The following is a 13,075-nucleotide window of genomic DNA, read 5'->3' as shown; positions in this document are numbered from 1 at the left end:
ACTAGATGGGACAATTCATCTGTGTAGTTTAGTTATCCCCCCCCCCCACCCCCCACCCCCCCACCCTGCGTTGTAGGGAAAAAAAAAAAAACCCAGAGGAATTCTACCTGAAAATAGTTCCAGAGGATTGTCCGCCAGTTTGCAGGTTCCATCGCTGAAGTTGTTTCCTGACTTGGACTCAGGCGACCCCTTTTCATCTAGCCGCGGCGAGACAGATGAAGCACGACAATAAGAGAATAAACCGAGATAGTCGACATCCCTCTGTGTGCTCCTCTGATATGCAATTAATTGAAAGCTAATTAAAATTCTTCGTCAAATCTCTCTAAAACATTGTTGTGCTTATCGCTGCTCCGTGTTCACAATAACCCCCCCCCCCCTCTCACCTCCCCTTGTGATGATTAAACCTCTTGTATTGAGGTCTACCTGCTGCACGGCGTCGGTGATGGATCTGCCGGAGGAAGGGGAGGCTCCCAAAGGCCTTTTGTAGCCGCTTGGTCTCAGCCTGTTCTACCTGTCAGGAAGTCCTGCTGAACTCTCCATGACTCTCAGCGTTGCTCTCTATCTCCTTGTGGCAGTAAACATTGCCTCTCAATGATAGTTCCTCAATGCTATCGAGAAATATTAGGAAGAGCAGGTTCGGACCTCTTATCAATTCATTTATGACGGACTGGACGGGCCTCCAGCGAGGGCGGGTGGGCGTGTAAGTAAGTATGGAATAGATCCCAACTGACTTTGGGCGAGAGGCAGGGCAGGCCCTGGATACAAACAAATAAAAAAATATGGATCATTAAAAGAGTACGAGAGGTTCTGGGTCAAAAAGTCAGTTGAATCTCAAGACGAAGCTGAAAATACCATTAAAGGAGAAGTCAAGTCAAAAATATTTTTTTTACAATAATAACTTGTTTGCACATCGACTCATCTAAACATAGTATTGTGATTAATATTGCGTTTTCCGCCATCTCGTACTGCCACTTGCTGTCAACTAAAAATGACATCACAGGTGATGCAAGCTAGTTGCTAACCAATCATTGTGCTTCAATCTCTCCTGGGAGAAGCTCAACAATTTGTTCTGCCTTTGAAAATTGATTCTTTGAATTCTTCCTTGGATTTTTGAAAAAAAAAAATTCCGGTTCCAAGCAATTTTGTCAATTTTTACTTCCCCGCCAAAGTCTTAATTAAGATGTTGGATGCACTCCAACCTTGATGGACGTTTGCTCTTAATTGGATATTTGTCTAATTTAAAATTCAGTCGTTGACAGCTGAAACTATGTTGAGGTGTTCCTAATGATTTGGCCTCAATTTCAAAAGGATTCTCCTGCGCAAAGAATGACAAGTACGGGCCGTGCATTGGATCATCTCTTCCCTTTTGATTTTTTTTTAGAATTGGAGCTCAACATTTCCTGGCATTTCATGCCTTGAAAGTACACGCAACGCAGCGAGGAACAAGTCCTTTAATTAAATCTTCACAAACGTCTCGTGCCCCGACTGGTCTTCCTGCAGGACTTGTTCCTACTTGCCGTGTTTCCACTCCACTCATGTCAAGAGGGGGAACACGGCTGCACCACGCAGGCTGTCTGTTAAGGCCAGTTAATATTTATTTGAATTCGGAGTACGCCTCATGCGCTGGGATGCCTAGCAACATTTAATATGAATGAACCTCACTGTTTTTTTTATCCGATCAAGAAAAATGCCTCTTTTTTGCCTTTTTGAAAGTCAACATAATGACGATTATTCATCAAAATGTCAATTTCTTTGATCAGTGCAAACGTAGAACCACCGCCAAAGCAAACGTGCATTCATTGGGTTTTCTGACACGAGAGCTGCAGGCAAGATTCACACGAAAATATGTGATGCACAACTCACAACATGATCTCCAGCCGAGGTCGTCTATCACCCAAAGAATGTACAGTATGTGCAGAGATGCCACTTTGGACTCCGGACTTATTATTTGCACAATAGAATGTGTAAATATGCACCAACTTTCAATTGGTGGAATAATGATCAATCAGTTCTAAAAGCTTTCTGCAAGATTTTGAAGCTACGAAGACTCAGGTGGAACTTGACATTTTTATACACTGAAGAAAAACATCATGATGTATTATGTCATCCAAGAGCAACAGTAGGAAGCGCCTGGAGACGTTTTCACGAGCAGTAGTTTGATAGCGCGACTGATGTACCGTTTTTTTTTTATGTCGAGTTATCACCTCTTGAACTCGACACCCATCCCGGAGTCCAAAGTCTCTCCTGCACAGATCGTCGGTAATAAAAGCGCAGTGTTGAGTCTCATTTGATTTGCACAGCAACAGGCCGAGCATGTCCGGGACCGCAGAGCCGGAGCCATGTGAGTAGACGCCGTTATATATTATTTTATAGTATACATGTATATATATATATATACCGTAATTTTCGGACTATAAGTCGCGTTTTTTTCCATAGTTTGGGTGGGGGGGCGACTTATACTCAGGAGCGACTTATATACATATATATGTTTTTTTTCACTTTTTGGGGCATTTTATGGCTGGTGTGACTTATACTTATAAAATTACGGTATATGTATATATATAAATTTGATCAGGCAAAAACTTATGCTACGTCCCCAATGCACGAAGCAGTAATTGCAATTGAACCTCAAGTTGTTGACAAAGTAAAAGTCTGTTCTAGCCTCTAGCATTTTATCTCGCCATTGTTTTTGTTTTCATTATCTGTGTTATTAGCATCTCAGGAACAAAGTGAATTTCTTCCCTTTATTCCAACGCTTGGCATTGTAAGAACGGTGGAAACCCAAGCTCAGCACGTGGTGCATTATTGATCCACAACAATGATTTGCTTTTTGCTTGCTTTTTGGATGGCAGATAAGGCAGCAGATAGAGCAGGTGTCATTTAGCGTGCGCCAAGCATTACATAATCTCACAAGGCACACAATAGATCATGTATCTCTCATGTATGCACTTTCTTATGCAACAGTTTAATTAAGATGTTGACATCTTTTTATTTGGGTTATAATATCAGAAATATTGTAAAAAAAATAACATTTTATATCATAATTTATTATCTATTTACTGTGTACAAATGATTCATCTATGATGTATTGTTTGTATATGTATTGTAGTCTATTTAATTTTATTCTAGGGCTTTTCACTCGGCATTGTTTTAGCATTTCATAGTGTTTTTCTTTTCATTTTATTTAAAAAAAATGATATTAATTATTGTTTAAACTCTTTTTGTATGTGTGATTTTTACCCCATATCTACAGTACTTTGTATGCAGTGATGGTTGTTTTTAAAGTACGCTATGAATAAAGTTGAGTTGAATATTTGCTATTTGTATTATTATTAGTAATTGTACAATATTAGCATTAGTGTTACTTTTTAGCATGTATTATATATTATTAAACATACAGTGGATTAATTTATCAATATATTTATGATTATTTTTCAATTTTAATTTAAATTATTTGTATTGATAATCGTATTAGTAGCGTGTGCTCATTAATATGAATGATAAATTCCACAAGTGTTATCATGTTGCATGAGCTTTTATATAATACAATATTTATATCAAAATGACATTTATTTATCATTACGCCTGGTTTTAATACTAAAGGTATCATTATAACGGCACAAGTGACAGCCTATAACATTTTCTCCATTTCCTTCCAGTGTCCAGCAGGGAGAGATGCCCTCAGGCCAAAGGTTTGGAGAGTGTGGCCCCACTGGTGAGCTCTGTGGAGGAAAGCCCTGATCCCATCCCAACTACCATCACAGGAACGATCCCAACATGGATCAACGGGAGCTTCCTGAGGAACGGTCCGGGGAAGTTTGAATTTGGCCAAGACAGGTACAATAACAATGACTGAGTCATCCAAGTTATACCTTCACATTTTTCATGGCAAACTTGAAGAATTTTGCCCTTCAGCCACACATTGGGGTGGCTTTTTCCACTCACTGCTGATATTAAAGCCAAGGTCTCTCCCACCCAAGATACACCCACTGGTTCGACGGCATGGCAATGATGCACAGATTTCACATCAGTGAAGGCAACGTGACCTACAGTAGCCGTTTCCTGAGAAGTGACTCGTACGTGCGTAACTCGGAGAAGAACCGCATCGTTGTGTCAGAGTTCGGAACGCTGGCCATGCCTGATCCCTGCAAGAACATCTTTGCGCGATTCTTCTCACGTTTTCAGACCCCAAGTATGTGCGCTTCAAATGCTGAATATAATGGATGTCTTTTTAGTGCATCCTAATGTACGTAACTCGGTCATCACTCAATGCATTATTATTATCCATCGGAGCAGAAGCACTGTACGCATTGTATTTGTATTTTGCAGACAAAAGGGGGCCGCAGCAAAAGTCAATAGTTGAATGTGCTGCTCGTCTTAAAAAAATAAATAAAATAAAATGTCTTAAAAAAAAATAAAAATAAGATCAGATTGAATACAAATAAAGTGCTGTACACTCAACAAGGCAGCATCCATTTTTATAGGCCACAATGTTCACGTTCAATCGTCGACCTTCACCTAACAAAATTAAATCACCTGAACGGGGGATTTTAACAAACCGTAGCCAAGCATTGCGTGCAATTTAAATCATCTGTGTAATCCATAATATCCTTGGCAGAGGTAAAAATCTAAAACCTGTCACATATTTTGGGGGGGTTCCAAATCCTTCTAAATTGTGAGCAAGCCTCACTGTAATAAAATTGTGTTCAGAATTGCAATGTGCTTAAAAAAGGCAGGAAAGCTTCAAAAATCCCGATGACACCTTTCATCAGCCTAAACATTTGAGTTGGAAAGAAAAAAAAAAAGAAGCCACGGCTATTTCTTTTTTTTTTTCTCACCGCTTCATTTGTTAAAGGGATTACACTTTTAATGCATTAGATTAGATTAGAATGTGTACACTCCGCTCCAAATCTATTACAATGGAGGCCAATTTGTGATGTTTTCAGATTTGCCCACAGCCTCTTTAAAATGGCTATTCTGCAATTTGACAGGCAAAATGCATGGGTGTCAAACTCATTTTTGTTGCGGGCTGCATTGTAATCATAGTTCCCTTCTGAGGGCCATTATGACTGTCTACGCCTTATTTTATACAGTGTCGGCTGATGATAGCTAGTTTTGAAATCACAGACGAGTTAAAAAGTGTTCAAATATTTGAAAAAAATGAATGTAATAAAAATTGCTAGCAATTTCTCCATTTTTCCAAAAGTGATTTGTAATTTTTGTATTTTGCGGGCCACATAAAATGATGTGGCGGGCCGTATCTGGCCCCCGGGCCCTGAGTTTGACACCGATGCTCTATAGTGTTTAAATCCATCATTGTGTTGTGAGCAGAGGCCACGGACAATGCCAGCGTGAATTTTGTCAAGTACAAAGGAGACTATTTCGTCAGCACCGAAACCAACTACATGAGAAGGATCGATCCTCAAACTCTGGAGACAAAAGAAAAGGTAGAGAGACAAATATAGTGTCGCTGTCTTGTTTTTCTGGATGTATATAAAAAATTGCACAAAAATGAATGATGCTTGCCAATCTCAGGTGGACTGGAGCCAATACGTTGCTATCAATGCAGCCACAGCCCACCCACATTATGACCGCCAAGGGGGCACGTACAACATGGGCAACTCTTACGGGAAAGGAGGTAACAGCTCGCACTACATTCCAAACCAAAATGCTTAAGTCAAGCCACTTCACCTAACGTGACTGAAGTGGTCTATGTTGTATTTATTAAATGAGAGAGAAAATATTAACTGCTAACAGGAACTGGGATTCAAACCCAGAATCGAAGCGTGCTCACTATTATAAAAACATTGAATGTTTTTAAATATTCAATATTTGTTGTTATTGTAAAGTTCTGCTGTTTCTTCAGTCGGGCCTTTTTTTTTGGCTCCACTGCAAGCATGAATTAATAAAGTCAAGTCAAACGAACAACTCTGACCGCTTCAACCAAAACAGCAACTTTTTTTTTTTAATGCTCCTTTATTTGCCGAATATCATTTGTATTGTGCTGATACACCAAATTAAGTGTCCGGATACTTTGCACATCTTAGTTTCCTTTGTGTATTGACTGTATTAAAAAAATCATATTAATTATTCATATTATCATTTATTCATTCATTCATTGTGTTCGCTTCTTTTCCTTCCAATTTCATGTTCCGAATACTCTGCCTTCTCTACTTTTATGCACATTGTTATTACACCGAGGAGCTTTTGCACACATACACATTGACGTGTTTGCTCGTCTTTAGGTTTCTTCTACAACATCATCCGCGTGCCCCCACCTGGGGAGGCGGGGGCGAGCGACGACTGCGCAGACCTCTACGGAGCTAAAGTGATCTGCTCCATCCGAGCAAAGGAACCCAGAAAACCCTGCTACTATCACAGCTTCGGTGAGAAGTCAAATGAACTATGGGAAAAGCTTTGACGCCGGCCCGATTTGACTGGCTTCAGCCTACACTTTATATATATTTTTCCCCCTTCATATTCCAATGAATTACTCCTTCAAATTCTCGTCTCACCCTATGTCAATCACCGTGCCTTTGTATTGTGTTCTGTTCTTACCGGCTGCAAAGGTTTGATTGTCTCGCTTTGTCTCCATTCCGTACAATTTATAATATACCGTAATTTTCGGACTATAAGTCGCACCGGAGTATAAGTCGCACCAGCCATAAAATGCCCAAAAAAGTGGAAAAAAAACATATATATGTATATAAGTCGCTCCTGAGTATAAGTCGCCCCCCCCCACCCAAACTATGAAAAAAAACCGCGATTTATAGTCCGAAAATTACAGTAATTTAAGTATAATTTAACATATATTGAAAATTACAGAAGCAGAATACAAGTCAAGAGGAGACTTCACGTGTATTTGCTTGTGTACACACACAATGTGATTTTGTGCAGACCTCCATGCTATTCTTGGAAGGCACCAAGACATTTTTTTTTTTTTCTGTCAAGAGGGAAGAATTGTAAAGCGGTTCAAGGCGCCCACTTGCATCCCTCGCTAGATTTGCAGTGGTTGCAGAGAATCTGTTAATTCCCACCACATACACTTGGTTATACACAAGCACATATTTTAGTCTCCAAATTCCCTTGATTGTGTCACATAACTGCTTTGTACTGTTTTGCCAAAAAGAGGTGCGCCATGGAGGAAAGCCCCTCGTTTGTGTTACTCACGCAGAAACAATATCCGTGTTTTGTTTTGATTTTCTTTTTTCATTTTAACACTGGGACATTTTAGTCAAACCCAAATTATTCCAGGATGTGACCTTACAGTTCATGAAATTAAATGAAATTAAATGAAATTAAATGAAATTAAATGAAATTAAATGAAATTAAATGAAATTAAATGAAATTAAATGAAATTAAATTAAAGTGGCTGGGGAGAGGGGAGTCTGGGAGTCCCTCCTGAAGCTGCTGCCCCCGCGACCCGACCCCGGATAAGCGGAAGAAGATGGATGGATGGATGGATAAATTAAATTAAATTAAATTAAATTAAATTAAATTAAATTAAATTAAATTAAATTAAATTAAATTAAATTAAATTAAATTAAATTAAATTAAATTAAATACTTTTATTGTCATTATACAACTTTTATACAACGAAAACGGGATTTTGTGTCTGTTGCAAAATCTACATTCTAATGATATTTTACCTTAAACACACATGTCAATTTTGTATTTGTTTTCTTTGTCTGTGCCTCCTCCAGTCATGTCTGAGAACTACATAGTGTTTGTGGAGCAGCCCATCAAGTTGGATCTGCTCAAGTTCATGCTTTACCGCATCCAAGGAAAGAGTTTCCAAAAGGTCATGACCTGGGATCCCTGTTGCGACACCGTCTTCCACCTGGTCAACCGGCACACTGGAAAAGTGAGTGAAAGCTAGGCCACACTCACTTGGCTCCACACAGGCCATTGAGCAAACACACAGTAGGTGCACCAACGTAACAACCAGGTTGCCCTCAAGGATCACTTTAAGGCCTCGCTCAGCTAGCCAATATTAGCGGCTCGTGATGACTATCATTAATTCACAACAACAGACTTCAGTCAAGTGAACTCCATAGTTGGTCTTTGGCCCAACAGAGCATTTAAGTCCACTTGTGTCCAGACACGCCTGCGATAACTCTCCATCAGAAGCCAGAAGAAGACTGTGTTAAATTTCAGGAGAGTGAAGTGACGTACCGCGCAGCTCCCATGTTCACGCTGCATCAGATCAACGCCTTTGAGGACAACGGACTGCTGGTTATGGACATGTGCTGCGGGGATGACGGACAGGTCATCGGTGACTTCACCCTGGAGAACCTCCGCAGAGATCCAGGAGAGGAGTTGGACAAGGTGAATTTGCATCAATTAGCATTTCCGAAGCATCTATTTTGGTCATCAAGTCACTCTTTTGTGCTTTCCTTTGTCAGTTTTACAACTCACTGTGCAGAAACCTGCCAAGGAGATACGTCCTGCCGTTAAATGTCGGCAAATCGGCCCCCCTGGAGCAGAACCTGGTGACCTTGCCTAACTATAAAGCCACGGCCAAAATGACCAAACCTGGAGAGGTAGCATCCATCACTCGATCATGATATCATTAACTCCATTATGCAGTTAAGGGTGAAGTCGAAATTGTAATCAATTGAGTCAACTGTGAGTAATTACACACTTTGATGAGGATTAGCTCGCACACGGGAAGATTTTTCTGATGAGCGGGTAGAAATGTGAGGAATAGAGCGAGACTTCGAATTTGGCATAAAACACAACATACCGTAATTTTCGGACTATAAGTCGCGTTTTTTTCATAGTTTGGGGGGGGGGGGTGACTTATACTCAGGAGCGACTTATATACATATATATGTTCTTTTTTCACTTTTTTGGGCATTTTATGGCTGGTGCGACTTATACTCCGGTGCGATTTATAGTCCGAAAATTACGGTATTCTATTAGAACAGTGTCAAACTCAAGGCCCGGGGCTAGTCACGGCCCGCCAAAACATTTTACGTGGTCCGCGAAGACAAATTGCGCGTCAAATTTTCACTTTTAAAATTATCTTTTTAAATTATTTGAACAGTTTTTACTAGTCTGATTGAAAACTAGTTATTCATCAGTTTGTTTTGAAGTCATAGTCCAGAAGGCCTCATGAAATTAGTTTCAACAAAATACGCATCAATGTGTGTGAACTTTTGATCTTGTCCAGGTATACATGACCCACGAGGAACTTCACGACGATGAACTTCTGCAATACGGTGGCCTGGAGTTCCCTCAGATCAACTACGAGCAATACAACGGACGACCTTACCGCTACTTCTATTCATGTGGTTTTGGACATGTCTTCAGTGACTCGCTGCTCAAGATGGACGTGCACACCAAGGAGCTCAAGGTCTCACACCGATCACACTGGCACAAATCACAAATAATGTCATTTCATTTCATGGGAACGTTTGTTTGGAGTAAGACCAGCATCGTAATTGCATGAGTGCTACTGTATTTGTTGTTACAAGAAAGTTGGACTGGAATTAGTTGAGTTTTATTTTCGGTGCCGAGCACATTTTCATGCCTTATTTCCTGTTTAGGTGTGGCGCTATCCCGGCTTGTTCCCGTCCGAGCCTGTCTTTGTTGCTTCGCCTGAAGCGACCGAGGAAGATGACGGAGTTGTTTTGTCAGTCATTATCACACCGCGGGAAGTGAGTTCACATCTGCAGAAATAATATAAACTTAGATTCCCCCCCCCCCCCCCCCAGCTTGATTGTTTAATACCAAGTCTGACTATAAACGTAAATAATTATGTCTGTGTATTGTTCTTCTGTGGGTTTTAGCTTGTATATATTTTTTTAAATCTTTTTCTTATTCTATTTATTCAATTTATTTTTTTATCTCATGCGCGGATCGGTTGGCACTTTTTAAATTTCGTTGTACATGTGACAATGACAAATAAAGATCTATCTATCTATCTATCTATCTATCTATCTATCTATCTATCTATCTATCTATCTATCTATCTATCTATCTATCTATCTATCTATCTATCTATCTATCTATCTATCTATCTATCTATCTATCTATCTATCTATCTATCTATCTATCTATCTATCTATCTATCTATCTATCTATCTATCTATCTATCTATCTATCTATCTATCTATCTATCTATCTATCTATCTATCTATCTACCTATCTACCTACCTACCTACCTACCTACCTACCTACCTACCTACCTACCTACCTACCTACCTACCTACCTATCTATCTATCTATCTATCTATCTACCTACCTACCTACCTACCTACCTACCTACCTACCTACCTACCTATCTATCTATCTATCTATCTATCTATCTATCTATCTATCTATCTATCTATCTATCTATCTATCTATCTATCTATCTATCTATCTATCTATCTATCTATCTATCTATCTATCTATCTATCTATCTATCTATCTATCTATCTATCTATCTATCTATCTATCTATCTATCTATCTATCTATCTATCTATCTATCTATCTATCTATCTATAACACTAGACTGTTGCCTTGACTTAAGAGTTCCATCTATTCCACGACCGCACTCCTAATCCAAAACGTTCATATCTCAAAGCATCCCTCATTGAAAATAGATGGAAATACGATTGTTGGGCAAACACTGACGTGTTCCGTTTTTTTTTTTTTTTTTTCTCAGGACAAAAGTGCGTTCCTTCTCGTTCTGGATGCCAAGTCGTTCAGGGAACTGGGCAGAGCCGAGGTGCCCGTCAATATCCCATATGGGACGCACGGTGTCTTCAATCACATGGCCTAATAGTTCCACAAACAACATTGATGAAGAGATGCTTGAATGGTGTTCCAGGTAGCAAACTTGTCCTGAAGTGCTCTTAACTAAAAGCCAAATGGAAGGATTTGAAGGACAAATCCCTTTTCAGAAATGCATAACCAAATGGCAGCAGAAGACAATAAAATGAAATCAATTTCCATCTCTTTTGTCGAAATCTGAAGTGTTTTGGCATCATCGCGCCACTTGAAACACGACACTTCCAACGCGTGCACTTAGGAGACATCAAAATGCATCAGAGCAAATTCAATTTCTGTCAAAGTAATGTGATAGAAATGGACGGCGCGAAGAAACGGCTGCAAAACAAATGGATCCGACTGGTCGATAGCCTCCCGAGAGTCTGACAGAGGTCGCGTCACAAATTCGCTGCTGTTGAAATGAGCAAAACAACGTTGACATTCACTTAAACGCCGCCGACATGGCAGGGCTGATGTGGGAACAAGAGCACTTTGATGTCGCAATAACAGCAACAAAAACAACCGTAATAAGGAATGGCCAAGGCTGCTGCTGCTGCTGCTTGTGGCCTGGATTGAATATGAAGTAGCCTGTGGCAGTGGCTGTCACTCCATCCATCCATCCAATCAACCTATCCATCCATCCAATCAACCTATCCGTCCATCCATCCAATCAACCTATCCATCCATCCAATCAAATCCGTCCATCCATCCAATCAACCTATCCATCCATCCAATCAACCTATCCATCCATCCAGTCAACCTATCCATCCATCCATCCAGTCAACCTATCCATCCATCCATCCATCCAATCAACCTATCCATCCATCCATCCATCCATCCATCCAATCAACCTATCCATCCATCCATCCATCCATCCAATCCATCCATCCATCCATCCATCCAATCAACCTATCCATCCATCCAATCAACCTATCCGTCCATCCATCCAATCAACCTATCCATCCATCCAATCAACCTATCCATCCATCCATCCATCCATCCATCCATCCATCCATCCATCCATCCATCCATCCATCCATCCATCCATCCAATCAACCTATCCATCCATCCAATCAACCTATCCATCCATCCTATCCATCCATCCTATCCATCCATCCATCCATCCTATCCATCCATCCTATCCATCCATCCAATCCATTCATCCATCCATCCATCCATCCATCCATCCATCCATCCATCCATCCATCCATCCATCCATCCATCCATCCAATCCATCCATCCAATCCATCCATCCATCCATCCATCCATCCAATCCATCCATCCATCCAATCCATCCATCCATCCATCCATCCATCCATCCATCCATCCTGACTTCAGGCTCTGCACCTCACAGGCATCAACGACTGCTTCTAAACGTTACATGATTTCTGAGAACTGGAGTTGCTTTGTCTTATGATTCCTCTAAAAAAACGATTTTCCACTCCACGCCATTGTTGTGAGTCACAAAGGCCCCATTCAGCCCGAGACAGAATGCAAACGGTCACATCTCAGAAATCCAATACTAATGTCATATGTTATTGTCCGTGAACCCCCGAAGTAGCTTCGCTTTCCTTCATTAGCGCTCACGTTTTCAAATGATCACTTCTACGGTATCCAAGGAAATCTCTACGCCTCATCCACTGTGTTGGTGAACCTTGACTGAAAACCTCTTGACAGGGAGAGTGTCTAAATTAATCGACAACTAACCGATCATTAAATTAATCGACGACTATTAATCATTTAGCCTCTAAATATTACTGCTACAGTTTGACTTAAAATGGTCCAAATCTGTTTTCAGCCTCGCAACAGTAAACAATCGCTAATGAAAACAGGTTTCAGGGTCAATCAAATTGACACATTTGCAAATATCTGCTTTTACTTTGGGAAGTAATGACCGAACAAATAACTGAATCATTTCTCATATGATATTGACGAATTGTCATTTACCCCCCACTAAAGAAACAACAATGATTGGTTAATAAAGAGTAATTGGGGAAAAAGAAGATTATAATACAATTTAAAACAAACTAAAATTCGAAAGCAAAAAATTAAAACTATCTGTGAAGCTCTGATCCAAGTTTGGATTGTTTGGCCCCGGTCTGCTCTCACCCGAATGCCATTCCACTTCACGACTGAATCCGGACAAGCAGATTTTTCATCTCCATATGCTTTTTATGTGTAACACAGAAAGGTCTGAGTGGCGGCATATTGTTCCGATTCATGTAAGGCCACATCTAATATAGCGGGAATTAACAACAGTTCCCTGCTGCCGACCACGGCTGTGTCTCCTAATAAGCATGCTGCACTAGTCTCCCA

At 40.3% G+C, this 13,075-nt stretch overlaps 1 protein-coding gene across 1 annotated transcript; it reads left to right on the top strand.

Annotated features, from left to right (window-relative positions):
• Window positions 1–2,182: 2,182 nt before the first annotated feature.
• Window positions 2,183–10,944, top strand: bco2l (beta-carotene 15, 15-dioxygenase 2, like). Its single transcript, XM_061278316.1, has 12 exons — window positions 2,183–2,341; window positions 3,660–3,837; window positions 3,981–4,192; window positions 5,332–5,447; window positions 5,536–5,638; window positions 6,246–6,386; window positions 7,704–7,864; window positions 8,158–8,328; window positions 8,406–8,543; window positions 9,176–9,358; window positions 9,552–9,662; window positions 10,656–10,944. Exons 1-12 carry the CDS (start codon window positions 2,314–2,316, stop codon window positions 10,770–10,772), a joined length of 1,659 nt encoding a protein of 552 aa, XP_061134300.1. The 5' UTR covers window positions 2,183–2,313; the 3' UTR covers window positions 10,773–10,944.
• The last annotated feature ends 2,131 nt before the right edge of the window (window positions 10,945–13,075 follow it).

Source organism: Syngnathus typhle, linkage group LG5 (assembly GCF_033458585.1).
Source record: "Syngnathus typhle isolate RoL2023-S1 ecotype Sweden linkage group LG5, RoL_Styp_1.0, whole genome shotgun sequence".
Lineage (NCBI taxonomy): Eukaryota > Metazoa > Chordata > Actinopteri > Syngnathiformes > Syngnathidae > Syngnathus > Syngnathus typhle.
Note: the sequence above shows the minus strand (reverse complement) of the source record. Positions and strands in the feature narration are given on the sequence as shown.

Excerpts from the sequence above, each read along its gene's own strand:
- bco2l (XM_061278316.1), top strand. The coding sequence starts at position 2,314 with ATGTCCGGGACCGCAGAGCCGGAGCCAT. Across the intron at positions 5,448-5,535 it reads CTCTGGAGACAAAAGAAAAG|GTGGACTGGAGCCAATACGT; the intron begins GTAGAGAGACAA and ends TGCCAATCTCAG. Across the intron at positions 7,865-8,157 it reads TCAACCGGCACACTGGAAAA|GAGAGTGAAGTGACGTACCG; the intron begins GTGAGTGAAAGC and ends GTTAAATTTCAG.